The sequence below is a fragment of the Rutilus rutilus genome (genome assembly GCF_951802725.1).
Source record: "Rutilus rutilus genome assembly, chromosome: 14".
NCBI lineage: Eukaryota > Metazoa > Chordata > Actinopteri > Cypriniformes > Leuciscidae > Rutilus > Rutilus rutilus.
Genome location: NC_140219.1, coordinates 34,652,840 through 34,674,511, shown reverse-complemented (window position 1 = coordinate 34,674,511; position 21,672 = coordinate 34,652,840). Strand labels below are relative to the sequence as shown.

The following is a 21,672-nucleotide window of genomic DNA, read 5'->3' as shown; positions in this document are numbered from 1 at the left end:
GGTTTGAAAGTATGTAGTTTGTCTTGTTACTCTGTCAATCATTATACATGAATATATAAACAGCTCCTGCCTCAGTGCATTTATATGTTTCAGAGCTCGAGTTATAGGATAATATACTTATGAACATATGAGGATTTCACTGGGAAGAAGATTACTAAAATGTGTCAATACTTTATCTTGTCATATATAATGTTGCATATAATGTATAATAATGCACTGGGGGAATATTTGGTGTGTCCTGATAATGCCAGATGTCTGATGTTACCAGTAAAAGTGGCCGACATTATTTTAAATATATCTAGTCAGTGACAGAGTTCAAGCATATTCATCTGCAATAATTCAGTATTTTCATCTTCAGAATCATGAATATTGTTATTCTGGCGTCTCTATTGTCCTGTGCTTTGGGTTTCCAGCACCAAGTCCAAGACTATTCATTTAAACACACAAATTTAGCTTTTTAATCAACAGTGCATTTTTTGTTAATCTTCTATCATGTCTTGGAGTATCGCAATAATATAGTATTGTGAGTTCAGTATCGTAATATGCATCGAATCATGACATGAGGGTATCGTTACACCCCTAATAATGTGTAAAAAATAAAAATCAGTAAAATCTTAATCAAATATTACAATTACAATTATTCAGCCTTTCGGTACTTTGGCATTGGACAAAATATAAAATAAAATAAAAATGAATATATGTGAAATATGTTTTATTCAGAAAGGCATGAACAGTAACATTGTTTCTCTGAGTTTTCCACAGTAAAGACGAGCGCTCCACGTGTGAGCTCCCCTCACGCTCTCAGTGCCCCTGTCTAGGGCTCAGATCTAGTAAAGCACTGCAGGCCCGGGAGCCTCCAGCGGGAGCCGGTGTGTATCCGCAGGTCCAGCCACTCCTGCTGCGCCGAGGCCAGGTAGGGCTCGCAGGACTCGGGCGGGGGGGTCAGCAGGTCTGGGGTCAGCGAGCTCTCGGCTCGGGTCAGGGCCTGGTGCCACGCCGCCTGCACATCCATGCTCTCCAGATTATGGAGACCTCCCGCCGCCTGATCCATCACCTGAGCGCTGCTCGGGCCTGGGGGACACGGCACACGGGGTTAAAGGGTTAGTTCACCCAGAAATGACAATTCTGTCAGTAATTACTTTAAACTGTAATATATTTCTAATATAAAACAATCTAATAAATAAATAGTTGTAGTGCTTTTGAACACTCCTTTTCTGTGGCATGCTGTGTTTTAATGTTTGCTTAGCGCATGATAATAGCAGAATTAATGGTCTGAGAAAATATTTTTGTGCAAATAATGATCAATAATGCACAATAAAGCCTATCTGTTTCCATAAAAAATACTATTTGGCCCTTGGAAAAGAGTGAGAAAAACTTTCTTTGAAATGTATTTTATACTATTTGATTTATTTATTCAAAAACAAGGCAAGGATCGGCTACCAAGTTATTTTTATCAATATAATGTGACGCACATCCGTATCTCTTATTGTCCTAATGTCTTGTACCGTTAAACGTGGTATCACGTGGATGAATATGCATATGCAAATGATATGCAGATGAGGATATGCATAGTAAAACGAGGCATTGTAAGCTTCATATATGATTATTTCTGGGAGGAGATGCATCTGCCACAATCTTCCACTGACTGGGATTATAAAGGGAATTTTGTGCAGGTTCTGGCGTTCGCACGGTTTTATAAATGAGACCCCTGGACTTTCAAAGTAGAGACTGCTCAAGTTTCATTAAAAATAGATTGATTTGGTTTCAAAGATGAAAGATGAACCAAACTCACATGGTTAGGAATGACAGGAGGGTGAGTGAATTATGAATGTTAAAGGGGCATGTTATATTGTCATATAGCATGTTAAAATTGTCACTTTTTGAGGGTGAGCAAAAACGCACCGTTTTTGTATCTGTCCCTTTAAATGCAAATGAGCTGCTACTCCCGGCACAGAGGGCGGAGCTTCAAGAGCTTGTGTGTGTCTGTGTGTGTGTGTGTGTGTGTTAGCAGCTCCAATTACCTCACACAGACACACACTGAAAATTTGAGTCGGACAACGATGGAGAGACTCAAGAAGAAGTGACAATGTAGAAGCAACAGGACATTTCTGAATGGTTAGCTGATGAATTTATGTTGCCGATGTGGAGTTAACTATCTTCTAGTCATTGATTAGCATATTCTGTCATGATAAGCTATAAATCGCGTTCCCGGGGGCGGGTTTATGTAAATTCTAGGGTTGGTGATGTCACTAACCCGGGAGGAATGTTGTGTAGTCTCTACCAGCCGTTTGTTGTAGTCCTTAAAAAGCCATTTCTGTATAAAAGAAAATATCTCCCTTTGCTTTGAACTTTGAGTGTTGTAACTTTGCAGATGTTGTTTATGCTCAAACAGCAACATTACACACTAACTAAAGTTAGAAAAGTCAAATCATAATCAACCACCCGTTTAATTCTGTGTTGAGTGATGATTGTGTGAGTGAACTCACAGCAGTGCCTGAAGGGCTCCCAGCTGCGGGAGGGCAGGTAGGGTTTGGCCACTGGTTGCTGAAGCAGGCACACGATCGCATTATCCACCTGATGAAACACACGCAGGGACAGAAGCTTCTGGAGCAGCTCCTCCGAGAGACGGTACTCCTCTGAGCGAACCAGGTCTCGGATCGAGTCGAAGTCCTGCTTCAGCTGCAGAGCTCCCTGAATGCTGTGCGAAGGATCAGATCACGTAAACACACAGTGAAGCGCTAGCATCCAGTCCATTACTCCACCACACACACACACACACTGACAGTCAAAGCTTTGGGATCGGTAAGATGTTTTATGTTTATAAAGTCGTCACTTCTGCTCACAAATGCTGCATTTATTTTATTAAAAATGTAAAATTCCTGTGATCAAATCTGAATTTTCAGCATCATTACTCCAGTCTTCAGTGTCACATGATCCTTCAGAAATCGATTTTGATGATTTGATGCTCAAAAAACATTTATGATAATCATCAAATGTTGAAAATATCAATGTTTACACCGCAGAGTACATGTCAAACCTAACCTCACAGTCTACTAATACTAGTTGACCTGTAGTTACTTGTAGTTGGACCATCAAAATAAAGTGTACCTTTTTTTGGCAGTGTGTCCACCCACCTGAACTTGATCTTCTGCTTGAGTATGTGCTCCATCCAGGCCTCCATGAAGGCGGTCATGGCCTCGGCGAGAGCAGGAACACGAGCTTCATCGGGGAGGGTCTGAATGCTCTCCATCACCTGGCCGATCACGCTCTGAGCCGCACACGCTGCGTACTCACTCGGCCTGCTGGGAAACTCTGAAGACATCCACACACACAGGAGGATTTAAAGGTTCACAAGCACAGACACAATACACTGAGGACTGGCATGAGGGGCTTTCGCACCGGAGGAACCTCTTCATAGTTCCTAGAACTGTTGGCAGAAGATCCCGGATGTCGGCGTGTTCCCACCGCAGGAACTATGAATGATGTTAGCTCTAGGAACTCTTTAGGAGGAACTAATTTACTCCTCCTTCAGAGTCGGTCTAATCCAGCGCTACAGGAACTACAGTGATGTCAGTGTTCGCTGATTGGCCGAACGCACTGAAACACCAGCACCCGCCATTTTTAAAAGGCTGTGAACACACAGACTATAGCCTATATTTACTCCAGAAACTAACTCTACTACATGTAAAACAGTGATAGATGAGCCTCTTAACCTTTACGCTGAGGAGAAAACCCAACGCGACTTTGAGGAGAGCAAGAGAAACATGATCATGTGTTTCTGCTCAGCAACACTGGACATCAAGCACACGGCATACGCTAATAACTCTTCATCACTGTCTACTTATGTATAACAGTTTAGCTAATAACGTATTAGACTGTTAGACAGATCATGTGAGAATGTGAGCGCTGTGAGCTCAGACTCTGCCGTTCTCAGCGCCGTCAATATAAAGGTCAGAACAACGAGCGTGTCTTATGTCCAGGGTTCATACACATTTTAACCAATACTTTTCCATGATTTTTCCATGACTTTTCGGCACATTTCCATGACTATGTATTCCTGAAAATGTCAGTCGACATTAGAGCTGACACAGAAGCCGCATCAAACTGGCATTGGCCTACTATATTTACACTTCATTTACAATTGCATAAATAAAGCTATTCAATATTTAAATGAAATTATTTATAATTTCAACGTTTTAATTAAAAGATACTTTAAATATGAAACTAAAACCACCAGTAGGTGGCGGCAAGTCACTGTCTTAATAAGCGAGTTGTTGGAGTAATTTCAACCGATTTGTTCAAACAGCTGATTCATTCAGAAAAACAAGTGATTGTTCATTGAATCGTTGATTCGTTCAAAACGCGGATTTCATTAAATAAATAAAAAAAATCATCGCTGTCTGTTGGACTACGGCTTCATTATGAAATTCTCGTCGGCGATATAAAGTGAGAATTGACAATATTGTGTCCAAAAAGTAACTCACAATGTTAACTTTATTGTTAATTTAACTGTTGTATAAAATAAATAGCACATTTGCAATTATATGCAAAGGAAAACGGCACTCTTGCTCATGTGATATTCTAATATAACAACATAATATGATATAAATATAAGACAAAAACTCATTTGGGCACATCTATAACTGCACTGACACATCACGCAGTTAAAGCAAGTATGAGAGAAACGCGATGTCAGCTCGCACTCGCAGTGCCTCGTACATAGTTAAAACAATGATTACAATATCATCATAGTTCATAGACAATATCGCACACATCTAAGCACATAAAGAATGAACTTACAACTGAACTGACATTTACTCGTTTTCTTCCCTCCTCTCGCGTGCAGGAGACAGACGTAAGTTAGGCTGAAATAGCCTACTGCGTATCGTTTCACATGCGGAGCTTTCCGCTACATTCTCGACCCACCGGTGCTTGCAAAACTTTAGCATGCTCGTGCCACTTTCCTGGCATTTCAATAAAATTTCTGTCAGCACCGACTTCGCCTCAGGCAACATCGCAACCAGTGAGTGAATCGGATTCGTATACGTGAACTGAACGTTATGCCGCCCGAATATGGACGTTAAGACAACGAGAAATATATTTTTTATTAAACAGTTTTTGTATTAATCACATATTAGGCTGTGTTAAAAACAAATTCCATGACTTTTCCAAAACTTTCTGGGTCTTTTTATTTTTTCAAAACCTTTCCAGGCCTGGAATTTGCATTTTTCAAATTCCATAACTTTTCCAGGTTTTTTCAAAACGTACGAACCCTGTATGTCACTCCAGAGCTCCTACTGGCGGTGCGAACGCAACCAGGAAAACGTTCCTAAGGAAACCATTAGTTCTCGGGGAGCCATCCTGGAGGCTCGTTCCTTTAACTAAGTTCCTAGAACTATCCGGTGCGAAAGCCCCTATTCACTCATGCGTCTGTACCCATTCTGTGACTGATCCTCCAGTGTTTTGCTGACGGCATGGTTTGCTCGAAGATCTCCACAGACATTTTCTTACAGTCCATAGAAAAGTTCCTCAGGACGAGATCAGAGAAATCCTGCAATACGAGACAAACTGAGTCAGAAAGCACAGATTTTTCTCAAAAGGCATTTTGTTAAAATGCGTTTATCAATTTTTGATTGTTTTTGAATGGTAGTGCAATTTTGCCCCCAGTTTCATGGACAAGGCTGAAGATAATCCCAGAATAAAATGTATGTTCGAGCTGTTTTAACTGAAATCAACTTGATCTGATATATCTTAAATGTCAGTGCCATTGTTCTGTCTCAAGATACACACCAGTGATATTTTTTTCTAAGGCATTGTGTTTATAAAAGCTTCCTAAATGTCCTAATTGAACTAAAGCCTAATCCTGACTTAATCTAAGCCTCATCTGTGAAACCAGGCCTACATGTTTCAATTTCTCATGATACCAATAGATCGTTCATACAAAAATTTAATTTCTTTCATCACTTTCTCACCCTCACATCTTTCCAAACCTGCATGAATTTCTTTCTTCTGTGAAACATATAAGATATTTTGAGAAATGACGGTAACCAAACAATTTTATTAACCAATGACTTTCATTGTATGGACAAAAAAAATCTTCAAAATATCTTTGTTTATGTTCCAAAGAGGAAAGAAAGTCATACAAGTTTGGAAAGATGTGAGAATTGTCATTTTTCGAGATGTTTTTCGGCGCGTCTTTGTGTTCACACCCAAGCGATTTTCACTGGCGATGCGCCGAGTGATGCTTCACTCTCTGAATCATATTTGATCTGCGACTCCTCTCCATAACATCTCCTTCTTCTCGAGGTTTCTGTAGTCGCTGGGGCGTTTGTCATAAAGTTCTTTGTGTTCAGACACCAGCAGCTCTACATTCATCTGACCTCGTTGCATCTTCCTCTTCGTCTTTTATCAGTGTGTGCTCGGCAAGATTGTTTTGTGCTTGAGCTCCACCAAGTACCATAGACATAATATTTACGTCTATGCCAAGAACTGTAACTTCAGCAGCTCCAGGCACATGAACAAAAGCTCTAATCTCATTGGTTGACCAGTTTTTAACGTGGCGCGTCAAACAAACCCAAGGAGCTTAAATAAAAAAATTACGCTTTTACACCTGCCGTTTTGTGCGTCAGTGTGCATACTCACATTGGCGCCCTTTGTTTAGTCACGAGGTGTTAAACGTCGGTGAAAAGCGCACGCGATAATCGTCCCGATGTGCACGGGCCTTTATGCAGGAACTGTGTACCGATGCTGTACTTCCTCACCTGTAGATGTGTGAGAGCCTGAGAGAGCGAGGCTGTGTGCTGAACTATCAGACGCTGAGTTGAGTCTCTACCGACGGCTCCAGCGAGCTGGACCAGGCTCTCCACCGAGTCCTTCAGATCCTGACCACAAACACAAACACATGCTACATTAGGGGTGTGTGAGATGATGATTTAGATTGTGAACGATGAAAATGTCTCCACGATCTGCTTTTGAAGAGGGATTATAGAATTGTGACCAAACACACTGGGGCTGTTTACACCTGGCCACTTCATGTGTTTCTGTGATGGGATAGCTATCCGATCGTGAAAAGACCAGGTGTAAATGCCCTCCGAAACGCATTCGGGACGGATTTGAATCCGATCGCTCAAACCACTTCAGGAGGAGGTCTGGGCCGCTTTCCAGACGAAACTGTACAAGTGTAAATGCATCTGGTTTTTGAAACCACAAGTAAATTGTACTCCTCCCAAAAATGCTACAAAATAAACGTGTGAGAGCGTGTTATAGGCTAAATGTCATGTTATAGTCCGATATGACGGCGCTACTGCAACACACATCACCGCAGATGAGCATCTATGTATAAAAATATCTTAATTTGTGTTCTGAAGATGAACAAAGGTCTTATGGGTTTGGAACGACATGAGGGCGATTAATTAGTGACAGAAATTTCATTTTTGGGTGAACTATCCCTTTAAGTGAATGGAAACAGTTCGGATGCGTGTCAGTATATTAGATCAGTGCATTCGCTCTTAAAGTGACAGCAGCCTAATAAACAGATGCTGCCGTCTGTCATTAATGTTAATCAAACAACAAAAGACAGAGAAAATCACTCACTGATCTTGACTGAATAACTTCAATAGCTTTAATAAGAATCAGTGACTATTTAATTCACACACTTATGTTAGATTAAAACGTATATCCTTTATCAGAAAAAGATGGGTATAAATGCATGGAGGTGAGTGTTTCATTTACCTTGAGATCTCCTTGTGTGATCAGCAGGAACTTATCAAGGGACCAGGAGGCCAGAAACTGGTAGGCTTTACTCATGACCCAGACAGTCGAGGCCTGGACAGTGACGACTGACCGACACAACAGCCCCAGATGAGTCTCCCGAAGACTCCTGGATCCACGCTCACCTGGGGAACACATCAGTGCCAACGGGATGAGCTCAGGGGATCTCATGCACCTTCAACACTGGCCAAACCAGGGATAGAAACAATACTGGTACTTCGTTACAGAAGCAATATTAAAATCATAATATATTAAAATATAGGAAATTATTTTCACAATACACAATTTTTTTTTGCTATCTATTTTATTTGTATTATTGCTTGTAATTTGTTTCTTTGGTATTTATTTTACTAATGATAGTTAAATAATTATCTGGAAAAACTAAGCAATGTTTCATAGAAAAATTTATCAAAATATGTTTTAATCAGTGCTGGGCAACGATTAATCACGTCCAAAATAAAAAGTTTGTGTCTACATAATATGTGTGTGTGCTATGTGTAATTATTTTGTATATATAAATACATGCATTTATATACAATATAAATATAAAATATTTATATTTGTATATAAAATAAATTATGTATAAATATATATAAAGTATATATGCAAAATGTCTTAAATATGCATGTGTGTGTATTTATATATAAAAAATAATTATACACAGTACACACACATATTATGTAAACACAAACTTTTATTTTGGATGCGATTAATCGTTGCCCAGCACTGATTTTAATGTAATTTGATAATATTTATATTATTTAGTTATATACCATTTTAGTTTTTGCTGTGAAATTATGATGTACACTACCATTCAAAAGTTTGGCATATGTAAGATTTATTTAAGAAATTAATATTGTCATTGAGCAAAGTTGCATTAAATTGATCAAAAGTGACAGTAAAGACATTTATTATGACACGTTCAAAAGATTTAAAATAAATGCTATTCTTGAAAACTTTCTACTCAACAAAGAATCGTGAAAAAGTAATGATGCTGAAAATTCAGCTTTGATCACTGGAATAAATTTCCTAATGATAATGAATATAATTAATTTGGATGATAAAATGTCCTCAGAACTGTCACTGTTTGTTTATTGGCAGGTTATGGAGTCAGTCGCTCGCAGTATCTTTCGGCTGTGAGTGAAACGCAGGACGGCGGTATGAAGTTCTAAGTTCACCCGCAGAGCGCGAGTCCGTCTCCGGCACGAGAACCAGCGCTGATCCGGTGGACATTGGATAACAGACCGATTGATTACACCTGAATTAGGCTACCTGAATGTTTAAATGTTTAATTTTTACTTCTAAAATGTTTGTTAAGTGAGTTTAAATAGGAAATATTGTATACATGTTAAAAACAGTGTAAAATATGCTGCATTGCTGTACTCAACGACAATAAAAGCCAATGTAATGTATACATGGAATACTATTTTACAAAGGTTTAGAGGAAATAAAAATAGTTAATATTACTCATAAATAAAAACAGTTAATATTACTCATAAATATTTTTTTTAAATGTTAAATTATTTCTACTCAATTTTATGTGTTAATGTACCAGATGCAGTTACTCAGATTTACTTTTTTTTTTTTACTTGCATTTACTCAATTCATTCAGTATATTTCATTGATTTCACAGCTTTAAAATTTACTCCATTTTTTTGAGTGTAAAAATGTAAAAATGTGTAAAAATAATAGTTAAACTTTTTACAGTGTAGCATCATGACAACCCTAGTCTAGACATTGATCAGACTGAAGATGACAGGAGTGTGTGTGTGAAGTTACCGGGCAGGAGCTTCAGGACGGTGTGTAGAGGAGGGAAGAGCTGGAGGATCAGATCCATAGTGGCCGTTCTCACCGCACATCTCTCATGCGTTACTGCAGGAACACACTTCTCTTTCAGTCCCGAGCCCAGCGACAAACACATCACTGCAACACAACCACACAACAACACCACTCTCACCTCCGAAGACTCATCTGAGGGGTCATAATGTGAAGATGAACACTACTCACTCTCATCCCACCGTGTGAAGGCGGCAGTCGACGAAACATGAGAGCAGAAATTGCTCAAACTTTCTTTACATTCTCCTGGAACAAGGTCTAGAAAGACACAAAAGGAATGGAAAAAGATGTTAAACAAACCCTGACAACAACTTTGATTTCAGAATAACAAAAAAGTCAAAAGTTGAGCACAATATACAGTATCAGTCACTATATTAGTGTCAGTTAATACTTCCTATGGCGGGTCTCAGAACAGCTGTGCATATTTTCTGCTGGATGTTAAAATATTTTAATGGCCAGTTTCACTTGAAGCATGTTCAGTTCTAGATTAATCGTGAACACGGCTGTTATTTTAAACAACACAATCTATAAAAGTAAGAAAAGTTACACAGCATAGACATCATATCTGTTATTGGCCATAACAAAACACACAGCAAAAAACTTTAAATCAGTGCATCCCTGAGGAAACAACATGAAATTAAATGAATATTATTTGAATTTTGAGAGAATCACATAAAAACTGTCAAATATGTCCATCAAAATGAAACACATAATATTTTGCGTAAAGAAGATTAAGCCAATGAGAATGTAGATTTTTCATTAGACATAATTTTTAGGAACATTAAAGCAAATCTCCCCAAATGTCAACAAACAAACTGAGATATACATCAAGTAATTATATATAGTCAAACCAAAATGTATTCAGACACCTTCAACATTTCTCACATTATCACAGTTTATTCGCTATAATGGTGATAAAATATGAGCAGAAGTTCTCAGATCAGCTGATATTTGACTGGTTTTGTCCGTCCTTCTGTTAGACTGTCTCACACATGAATTATGTTGAATATCTGTCAGCTGTTAAATTTAACTACACTATTAGATAATACCAGTTTAGCTCAACCAATCACCAAGCAATGCTTCATTGTGTTCAGTCTGTGTGTAAAAAGAGCATTAGTTATTAAAGAGAAAACACACTTCAGCAAAACATGATCAGCTCAAAGTGTCTGATTTTTATTTTGTGTCTGAAAGTCATTTTTGGCCCAATTTTTTTATAAATGTTACTGGTAGTCGCTGTATGAAGAATTTTTGGGAATAATATGTCACAGCTTTCTTCAACTACATAAATGAACTATAGTGTCATGCACCCACTAGTAAAAATATATAAAAAATGTAATATATATATATAGGTCAGTAGCAAGTTTTGGGTCAGTATGATTAAAAAAAAAAAAAAAAAAAAAAAAAAAAAAATTCCTTTTCTTCAGCAAGGATGCATTAAATTGATCAAAACTAGCTGCGTTTACATGGACACTTATAATCGGATTGACGGCTCAATCGGACTAAAAAACCTTCATGTAAACACCTCAATTGATCCGATTGAGCTCGATCCGAATGAAATTTCGATCGGATTGAAAGGGGTGGTTTATCCCTTTTGTAATCCGATCGAGAGAACATGTAAACACTTGATCGGATTGAAAACCGAAACTGAAAGGACTGCGCATGTGCAATGACGTTAAATAGCGTAATGACGTATGACGCGCGGAACGAGCTGTTCTTCCTGTTGAATAAAGTGTCATATTAATAAGTTTCCCGTCATTCTAAAATTATCATTTGACTCGCGCGTCTGTGAAATGAAGCAGGACAACGTCCCACCAGTCCTTGTTTTGGATTCTCATCCACAGACGACTGGTTTTGGCCGCGGGGAGGGGCTTACTGCGTGATCAAGCAGGACGGCAAAACGGTTAATATGCTCTAAATTATGATCAGAGAGGAATTAATATTACGTCTGCTGTTTAAAACAAATAAAGAACCAATGAGAATATGTACGCGCGAAAAGCGGGAAACTCTGTATATTCGTGCAGTGTGCGCATGTCAAAACATCAGATCCGATTTGAAACTTGTGACATATAAACGCGCACATCAACCAGATTACTTTATTTATCGTTCATGTAAACACCTTGTTCGGATTCATCAATCAGATTGATTTCATTCCGACTGTGTCCATGTAAACGTAGCTAGTGACAGTAAAGACTACTGAGACAAAAAATATTCTATTTTAAATAAATGCTGTTCATTTGAACTTTATATTCATCAAAGAATCCTGAGGGAAAAAATGTGTTTTTCACAAAAATATTTAGTTTTCAACAGTTACATTTAAAATATATTAAACAGAAAACATCTATTTTAAATTGTAATAATATACCATAATATTGCTGTTTTACTGTATGTTGATCAAATGAAAGCAGTATTGGTGAGCAGAAGAGTTCTTTCAAAAACATTAAAAAAGCTCTTACAAAACCCCAAACTTTTTAACGGTAGTGTACACTCATGACTGTTTGTAGTTTATGCAAAAATATACCTCATCTTTTTTTCTTTTCTTTTTTTTTTGATTTTGAGGTAAAAACATTATTTTACAGTGTCTTTGTTACATGTTACATGTACTTACCATAGTAATAATAGTAAATTATGCATAATTACATGCAACTAACCCTCAACCAAATCCTAATCCTACTCTAAACCTTTAGTAAGTACATGTTAATTAATATTACTCCGTAGTTAAATGTATAATTACACTGTAACACAGACACCTTAAAACAAAGTGTTACCAAATAAAGTGTAACCAATTATGATGTGAAATATGACCCAGCCATTTCTTTGCAAAAGATTCAACCATTAGCGTTTCATATCTTCTCAAAACACATTACACACATTTGATTGACACACATTCAACCCCATCAGTACCTTCCACACACGAATGCCTGAGCCACGAGACCAAAAGCACCAGCGCCTCATCGTTCCACAGGTTGAGGCTTCCCAGAGCGCTGTTGCACGACTGATAACGAAAGTGTCGTGCGACTGCCTCCCCGAACTCCCTCCACAGCAGCTCCTTATAGTGAGAGAAGAGCTTCATCTGCCCCAGATCCACACTGACCGTCCTGCAGGGCATTCTGGGCCGGTTCAGATGCCGCTCCTCTCCTTCACTGGCCCGTCGACAGATCACCATAGAGTCCTCCAGATCCAACGCAGGTTTCCTGGGAATATGCGGAGCTAAGAGATTGGTGGACGTCACTAGGACTTGAAAGAGAGTATCGAGACACTCTCGGTCTCGAGAGATGAAGGAAGCGAAGGGAAGATTCGAGGACCAGAGGCTGTGAACGGGTTTTCGGGACGCCTCGTCAACAGCAGCTTCGATGTGTGTGTTTATAGCGGGTGAGGATACAACTCGAGGGTTGTTTGCGATATGCAGGAGGTTACTCTGATGGGAAGACCATGTGTAAAGTTGCTCGGCGGCTTTCTTCGCTTGACTCCGGGCCAGAACCATCATCAGCCGCTCGACGGGGAACGGTCTGATGTTTCGAAGCCAGTCTGAGCCGAAGTCGAGCCCTGAGCTCCTCTTGTCCTGAAGGATCTGGTTGAAGAGCTCGACGGCACACAGCAGGTCCACTAGAGCGTCCCGAGGCACACGATCCGGCTGGGCTTCGGCTAGGGCGCGGAGAGCCGTGTGAATGCACTGCTCCATTAACCACACCGCCTGTGAGCCTAACAGGTTTAGCGTTCGCCGCATTGACGCGAGCGTTTCGACTCGGGTGAAAAGCACACGCCGGAGACTGCGATCAGTTCGAGCTTTAGTCCTGAGCAGATCCCAATGGTTTACGTGAACCTGCAGTTCCAGACATAAAGCTTTAAGGCTGAGGCTCCATGTGGAGTTCGGTTGCTCTCTGTCGGCTAACAGGAGACGAGTCCGCTCTAAAACCGAGCCTAGTTGAGTTACAAAACAAGAGGCGAGATGTGTTCTCCGGGCGTATTCGCTGAGGAACAGCAGCTGGGCTCTCTGCTCCATCAGGTGCTGAAGCTGGCAGTAATGCTGGGTGAAGGCTGAAGCCTGAGGGTGATGGAGAAACTCCTCAGGGGACGAGGAGACAGAGAGGTTTGTGACGCAGCCGAAGGGACGGGCTCCTGACGCCGGGTCGTGGAGCGTGAGGCACTGAGAGCCGAGGCTCTGTAATGCCTGACCCAAACGCTGGACACTCCTGGAGGAACAGCTCTCGCTCTCCGAGTCCCAGCTGCCGTCTCTGCTCTTCTGCCCCATGAGCCACTTCAGGCTGGGGTTTAAACGGGTGCGAAACAGAGCCTCTGCCCTCTGGAGGGATCTGGTGAACGGACCCTGGTACCAGGAAGCTGGGAGGACAGAGAGAGGCACAATAAGTTAGCAATAAGGTACGAGAGGCTAGTGCTGTGTCGTGAATAAGTCACGGCTGAAGGGCGTTGTTAGGCACGACGCGAAGCGGAGTATTGTATTACCACACAACACAAATATTAAAGCCAAAAAATATGTATAAATGCAACTTTTATGAGGTAAAATCATTCCTTCCGCTGGAAAAATAGTCCCTGACCGTGAACAGCAACAGAAGAACATTATTTCTCCATTAAATGGCGGCAAAGACTGTCTTTATGAGTGAGTCTGTCAAGTAGAGGAGACTTTTATATTGAAAGGACTGAAACCTGTTGTGAACGTGGAGAAGAAAACTAACAAATGACTAGCATGTCAGGGCACGGAAAACTCCTTAAAACTGTTAAAAGGACAAGATATCGCAGCGGACTGTACGAATACAGGACTGACCTGAAGGAAAATGCTATATCTACTGTAAATGCAGGTACACTAGCTCACTCGATCTCTCACAATACTCTACTCTATAAGCTTCAATGAACAATATCAATGATAACACACTTGTTTACGTTGTTAAGAGTGGTTGCTAGGGCTGTTGTGTAGTGATACATAGAACCGTTGGGTGTGTTTTACCCTTTTATCGTGAATAAAACACAGCTATTGACCAATCAGAATCAAGGACTCGAACCTGCAAAAGGTCACAAAAAGTATTCTCGTCGCTTGATAAACTTCAGGTTGAGCCACTGTAGTCACTTGGACTATTTTAACGATGTCTTTACTAACTTTTCTGGGTCGGCAGAATGAAATTCTGGAGTGAGACAACTCTCAGATTTCATCACAAATATCTTAATTTGTGGTCCGAAGATGAACGAAAGTCTTACGGGGTTGGGACAACATGAGGGCGAGTGATTACTGACAGAACTTTCATTTTTGGCTGAACTAACCCTTTAAGATCAGTCTTGTACCTTTGTATTTTTGTCTGATTTTCAAATACTTTTTTGCTTTCAAATCAAAATTTGCAATGTTATGCTTCTCCTCATAGCTGGTTGGTTTGGTTCATGGCTTATAACGCTTTGACTAAGACTTTTTTTTAAACCCCTATGGGAGAAATGAAAAACTGCTTAAGTTGGGCTAATGCACTCTTATTGAGTATTAATGAGTAATAATGAGTCTGCATTCAAATGATATTTACCTCTGTAATCTATTTGTATTTCCTGAATGTGCAAGAAGGCTTACCATCTCACTTACCATCATATTTGTCATTTGATATGTACTCCTCTGGAAGTATCTCTGAAAGGTCACTTGGCCTACTCTGTAAAAACACACAGAGATATGATTATCAAAAACACATGAGTGAGGACGCCTTGTCAGCTGGTTTATAACTCGAGAGAGATTTATGCTGTGAATGATGTGAACAGGTGTGTTTGAGAGGCGTTGGGTCTGACCTGTCCATGATCCGAACGCTGGTTTTCAGGACTGTCAGCAGCACAGCTGTCCGTTTTGTCTGTTTGGGATCAGGAAAGTCAGAAAACAAGCAAATATTGAGACTTCAATGGTACTGACTGGCTTCTACTGATCCGGTTTGATCATTTAATATAAACTGACATCACTGGTCAAAGGTTTCAACTCTCAGTACTGGACTGAATGATCAGGGCTGCGTTTCCCGATAGCGTTGTCTCTTAGCGCGCTACGACGACTCTTAAGGTATAACTTAACTAAAGGTATACCATTTCCAGGCGTGTTCCCCAAACCATACCTCAGGAAGCTGCTTAAGATACACCGTCTTGCGTGCGACGTTTCCCGGTGCTGTCCGTGGCGATGGTGCCGAATCTGCTGATGTCAACGGCTCGAGAATCAGTTATTCTCTCGCGCAGGGGCTGTTTCACTGCGTTATGTGAGAAAGCGGTGCTCTTTATACAAGAAGCACTTCAGAAATTGCATTTATTAGGACATGGGATATTATAAAAAATAATCCAAACTACAATAGCCTAGCCTACATATTTTTAAATTGTATCATATATTGCTGCCATAATAACCATTTCAAATTTGTACACGCTTTCTTCTCTTTCCCATGTTTGTTCGCTGAGGTGGAGCTGCGATGAAATATTGCTCTTGTAAATACTTTCCAGCATTTCAGTAATAAAAGTGTACATCTTGCGTACGGTGCTCGGCAGTGATCAAAAAGGATTTAAACAGTGGATTTTGAATCTCTTCTTGTAAACTCAGAGATGTGGATTCAGACGGCAGTTAAATCACCACACGACCTGTTTGTCAAAAAACTGTAGGTCATTTGGACAGGGATTTTTACGCAGGTTGGGTGAAAAAAAAAACACTGATATTATGAATTCAGACGGCACTAAAATCATAGACTCAACCCTGTAAATGTTTAAAATACCGTACGAGCCCATGAGAAACAATAACCGTCCGAATAGGACTTAACTGACAGTAGCCTATGCTTTCATTGGACAGCGCCGTCTTTTAGCACAACTATTCACTGTATCGCTGCCATAGTTTGAGCAAACTCCCCACCACTATCATTCCCTTTAAATAGACTATTAAGCCTTTAATGGTTTGCCAGCTGATGTACCTTTGGATAATATAATAAAAATCTAACAACAATCAGTGTAATGACAATTTTATTCTTTGCATGAAAACACTTGAATGAGACTAATTGAAAACTGTCTGGGTGTGTTAAAACTTCAGAATTATATTCGTATAGACTGAGATCAACAGTGATAAGGTGAAGCTAAGAGTGGTCCAGACCAACCTCACGAACGCATGACTTACAGAAGGTGTACTTAACTAAGAACGTTTCAGGAAACACGTATAAACGGTAAGGTACAGCTTAAGGTGTAACTTAAGAAGAACAACATAGCGTTAAGAAGGTTTCAGGAAACACGTATAAACGGTAAGGTACAGCTTAAGGTGTAACTTAAGAAGAACAACATAGCGTTAAGAAGGTTTCGGGAAACACGTATAAACGGTAAGGTACAGCTTAAGGTGTAACTTAAGAAGAACAACATAGCGTTAAGAAGGTTTCGGGAAACACGTATAAACGGTAAGGTACAGCTTAAGGTGTAACTTAAGAAGAACAACATAGCATTAAGAAGGTTTCAGGAAACACATATAAACGGTAAGGTACAGCTTAAGGTGTAACTTAAGAAGAACAACATAGCGTTAAGAAGGTTTCGGGAAACACGTATAAACGGTAAGGTACAGCTTAAGGTGTAACTTAAGAAGAACAACATAGCGTTAAGAAGGTTTCGGGAAACACGTATAAACGGTAAGGTACAGCTTAAGGTGTAACTTAAGAAGAACAACATAGCATTAAGAAGGTTTCAGGAAACACATATAAACGGTAAGGTACAGCTTAAGGTGTAACTTAAGAAGAACAACATAGCGTTAAGAAGGTTTCAGGAAACACGTATAAACGGTAAGGTACAGCTTAAGGTGTAACTTAAGAAGAACAACATAGCGTTAAGAAGGTTTCGGGAAACACATATAAACGGTAAGGTACAGCTTAAGGTGTAACTTAAGAAGAACAACATAGCGTTAAGAAGGTTTCAGGAAACACGTATAAACGGTAAGGTACAGCTTAAGGTGTAACTTAAGAAGAACAACATAGCGTTAAGAAGGTTTCAGGAAACACGTATAAACGGTAAGGTACAGCTTAAGGTGTAACTTAAGAAGAACAACATAGCGTTAAGAAGGTTTCAGGAAACACGTATAAACGGTAAGGTACAGCTTAAGGTGTAACTTAAGAAGAACAACATAGCATTAAGAAGGTTTCAGGAAACACATATAAACGGTAAGGTACAGCTTAAGGTGTAACTTAAGAAGAACAACATAGCGTTAAGAAGGTTTCGGGAAACACATATAAACGGTAAGGTACAGCTTAAGGTGTAACTTAAGAAGAACAACATAGCGTTAAGAAGGTTTCGGGAAACACGTATAAACGGTAAGGTACAGCTTAAGGTGTAACTTAAGAAGAACAACATAGCATTAAGAAGGTTTCAGGAAACACATATAAACGGTAAGGTACAGCTTAAGGTGTAACTTAAGAAGAACAACATAGCGTTAAGAAGGTTTCAGGAAACACGTATAAACGGTAAGGTACAGCTTAAGGTGTAACTTAAGAAGAACAACATAGCGTTAAGAAGGTTTCAGGAAACACGTATAAACGGTAAGGTACAGCTTAAGGTGTAACTTAAGAAGAACAACATAGCGTTAAGAAGGTTTCAGGAAACACGTATAAACGGTAAGGTACAGCTTAAGGTGTAACTTAAGAAGAACAACATAGCGTTAAGAAGGTTTCGGGAAACACGTATAAACGGTAAGGTACAGCTTAAGGTGTAACTTAAGAAGAACAACATAGCATTAAGAAGGTTTCAGGAAACACATATAAACGGTAAGGTACAGCTTAAGGTGTAACTTAAGAAGAACAACATAGCGTTAAGAAGGTTTCAGGAAACACGTATAAACGGTAAGGTACAGCTTAAGGTGTAACTTAAGAAGAACAACAGCGTTAAGAAGGTTTCGGGAAACACGTATAAACGGTAAGGTACAGCTTAAGGTGTAACTTAAGAAGAACAACATAGCGTTAAGAAGGTTTCAGGAAACACGTATAAACGGTAAGGTACAGCTAAAGGTGTAACTTAAGAAGAACAACATAGCATTAAGAAGGTTTCAGGAAACACGTATAAACGGTAAGGTACAGCTTAAGGTGTAACTTAAGAAGAACAACATAGCGTTAAGAAGGTTTCGGGAAACACATAAACGGTAAGGTACAGCTTAAGGTGTAACTTAAGAAGAACAACATAGCGTTAAGAAGGTTTCGGGAAACACATAAACGGTAAGGTACAGCTTTTAAGGTGTAACTTAAGAAGAACAACATAGCGTTAAGAAGGTTTCGGGAAACACATAAACGGTAAGGTACAGCTTTTAAGGTGTAACTTAAGAAGAACAACATAGCGTTAAGAAGGTTTCGGGAAACCCAGCCCTGAACTTTTAATCTTTTGATCAGAATCTTCCAAGACGAAAAGCAGTGTCCTTCTCGTTCAATGCTGTATTTTTGGTCACTACTTCCATTTGTGTTCTTTCATAATGTTTCGAGATCATCAAATCAGCATATTAGAATGATTTCTGAAGGATTATGTGACACTGAAGACTGGAGTAATGATGCTGAAAATTCAGCTTATAGAGTATACTTCAGAGTATATTCACAGGAATAAATTACACTTTACTATATATTCATGTTTTAAAATGGTAATAAATTGTAGTTTTCCAGCATTTTGATCAAATAAATGCAGCTTTGGTGAGCTTAACCCTTAAAACTGTACCAACATCAATGATCATGTTGATCATGTTGATCCATGTTGATACTGAATGATCAACATGATCCAAACTTTGCAGAAAACCCTTCCACAAGCCTTCTGTCATCTATCCGATAGCTCACACTGTTTAGCATGTTTATCTGTTCATCTCTCAATCATCACAGTATTGCATTGCATTATATGTTTTAAAACTACAGAGCTTTGATCATAAAACTAAGCATTTCAAGAACATCTTATTATAGGCAGATACAGAGTGACGACTGATACTTATATGCATTTTAAGATCTCATTGATTTCCATTACAAGCGTCAGAATTTCATCTTACTTTTTGTCCATTAAAAAATAAAAATAAAACAGCATCTGCACAATTGCATATTTTTGATCAGTTTGAGCCTCTGAATAAAATTGAGCTGTTTTTTCCTCCGTTTTCTCACTATATCAGACTAAATGAGCCATAAACGCCTGGTGTGTCAAATGTGATCATCAGGCTCTTGAGGAAGGTTTATTTGTTCATCTCTCAATCATCACTGTAATGTATTGCATTATATGTTTTAAAACTACAGAGCTTTGATCATTTAAATATGATCTTACTAAGACATTATTGGCAGATATTGTTATTTATATGCATTTTATGCTCAAATTTTTTATTTTGTTTATATATTTTCGGTAGAAAGACAAATATAAATAGCGATGAAAGCCAAAATATTAAAAGTCACAGACTTTACTGAGTTTTACTGAGTAATCCATTATTTTGTAGAGAGGGGTCAAAATGACCATTTTAACCTGAGATTTGGAGCCAAATTACAGGGGTGTAAAAATTACTTTAGAAAGATGGCGGCATCATTATTTCATTTTCACACAGAGATTGGTAGATCTATTAGTAGGATCTGTTGACTTTATCAATCTTTGTTGCATTATATGCCAACAGTGACAGTTCTTGTGTTTTTTTTGGCTCACGTTTGGACGCCTGTAACTCAAGAAAAATGAAAGATACCTTAACATCCTTTTAGATTCTGGTTTTATCAGACGTTTCTTTAGGTATCTTCATTTTAAAGGCCCTATATGGTTCAATCCCAGAGATATGGAGATCTTAATGCGGCTCAGTGAGTAAATCTGACACATTTTCAGTGGTCAAATACCAAATGTGGGTCACTTTCATACAGAAGATACTTATTCCGTTTAAAGAGGAATATCTAAAGAACACAATGTTGAAACTAGAAATGTATATCTTGTGTTTTTCTATCAACTCACTTGCATAAAACATTCCTGTCCGAGTCCCATAAATATTCATTTTCTAAAGTTGTTGTCATGCTTGTAAGTCCAAAAGTATTCAAGATATCCTTCTAGATTCTCATTCTTAATAAACTTTACTTTTAAAATATTCATTTTAAAGGTCCTATATAGTTCAGTCCCATCGGAATTTAATCTTTTAGTCCATATCAATATTCGCATCTGCACCAAAATGCATGCGTTTAGCTCAGTTTGAGTCTCTGGATAAAAAAACGCTTTATTATACTATACCATAAAAGCCTGCCTATTATTTCATATGTCAGACTTTTTTCAAAAACATTAAAAAAATCTTACCAACCCCAAACTTTTGACCGGTATTGTAGGTGACGTTTGACAGGTAGTAGTTTACGCAACAATCAAAAGTCAACATTAGCCAAAGAAAATCCAAGGCAATTTGGCAGGTTACATGTACACCCTATAAAGCTGGTATTAGCGAGACTGTGCCAGTTTTAAAGGCAATAAGAGAGATTAAAAGGTGATGGTGGCACACCTGTGTGTGTGTGAGTGTGTTCCTCCTGAGATCCTCCTGACGACTGAGCCATCTCTCCTGGACACACACACACACACACACACAAACATATCACATAATAAACCACAGAAACAACACAATCATAATAACAGTACATCTGACAGCTTACCTGTTCATCTCAACGGGCATCTTTCATCTCTAGTCCGCGTAAATAAAGGCAAATTATTAATATTGAGCAGAAGAGTGATTCAACACACAGCCATGCTAAGTATAAATAACATTACACGGGAACAACACAAGACTAGGTCGATACACACCTGTCACTGAACCCACAGTAAAGCTCCAGGTCGTGGTTTATTCCAGTGTTTTGGTTTAAAGTCCTCCATTATAATACACTGATGCTAACAGGCTAGCTGAAGTTAACTGGCCAGTACAGCCCGCTAATAGTAACAGTCGCTAATCAGTGCACACGACAAACCTTCAGTTCAACTCCTATTATAGGAAGACGCCTATTTCGAGGGGTATGTTGGTGGCAACAGGTTAGTTAATCCTCAGTTAAGCACATTTCCCGAATTTAGCATAGCATGAGAAGATCAGCCAATGAGAGGAGAGAACGCTGATTCTGACTGTCTCATTACCTAGCGAGC

General features: G+C 39.1%; 1 protein-coding gene across 3 annotated transcripts; it reads right to left on the bottom strand.

Annotated features, from left to right (window-relative positions):
- Positions 1-683: 683 nt before the first annotated feature.
- ccdc142 (coiled-coil domain containing 142) lies at positions 684-21,672 on the bottom strand. 3 transcript variants are annotated; one of them, XM_084430012.1, is made up of 14 exons: positions 21,343-21,653; positions 21,195-21,223; positions 21,047-21,103; positions 15,379-15,437; positions 15,182-15,245; positions 12,508-13,944; positions 9,778-9,864; positions 9,550-9,693; positions 7,732-7,895; positions 6,762-6,881; positions 5,437-5,551; positions 3,135-3,312; positions 2,487-2,698; positions 684-1,071 (listed from the first exon to the last, which is right to left on the bottom strand). In XM_084430012.1, the coding sequence occupies exons 3-14, from the start codon at positions 21,096-21,098 to the stop codon at positions 815-817; spliced, it is 2,889 nt and encodes a 962-aa protein (XP_084286138.1). In that variant the 5' UTR covers positions 21,099-21,103; positions 21,195-21,223; positions 21,343-21,653; the 3' UTR covers positions 684-814. The 3 variants fall into 3 exon arrangements, with proteins under 3 accessions (XP_084286138.1, XP_084286140.1, XP_084286139.1); XM_084430014.1 differs by lacking the exon at positions 21,047-21,103 and having other exon boundaries at positions 21,343-21,672; XM_084430013.1 differs by lacking the exon at positions 21,195-21,223.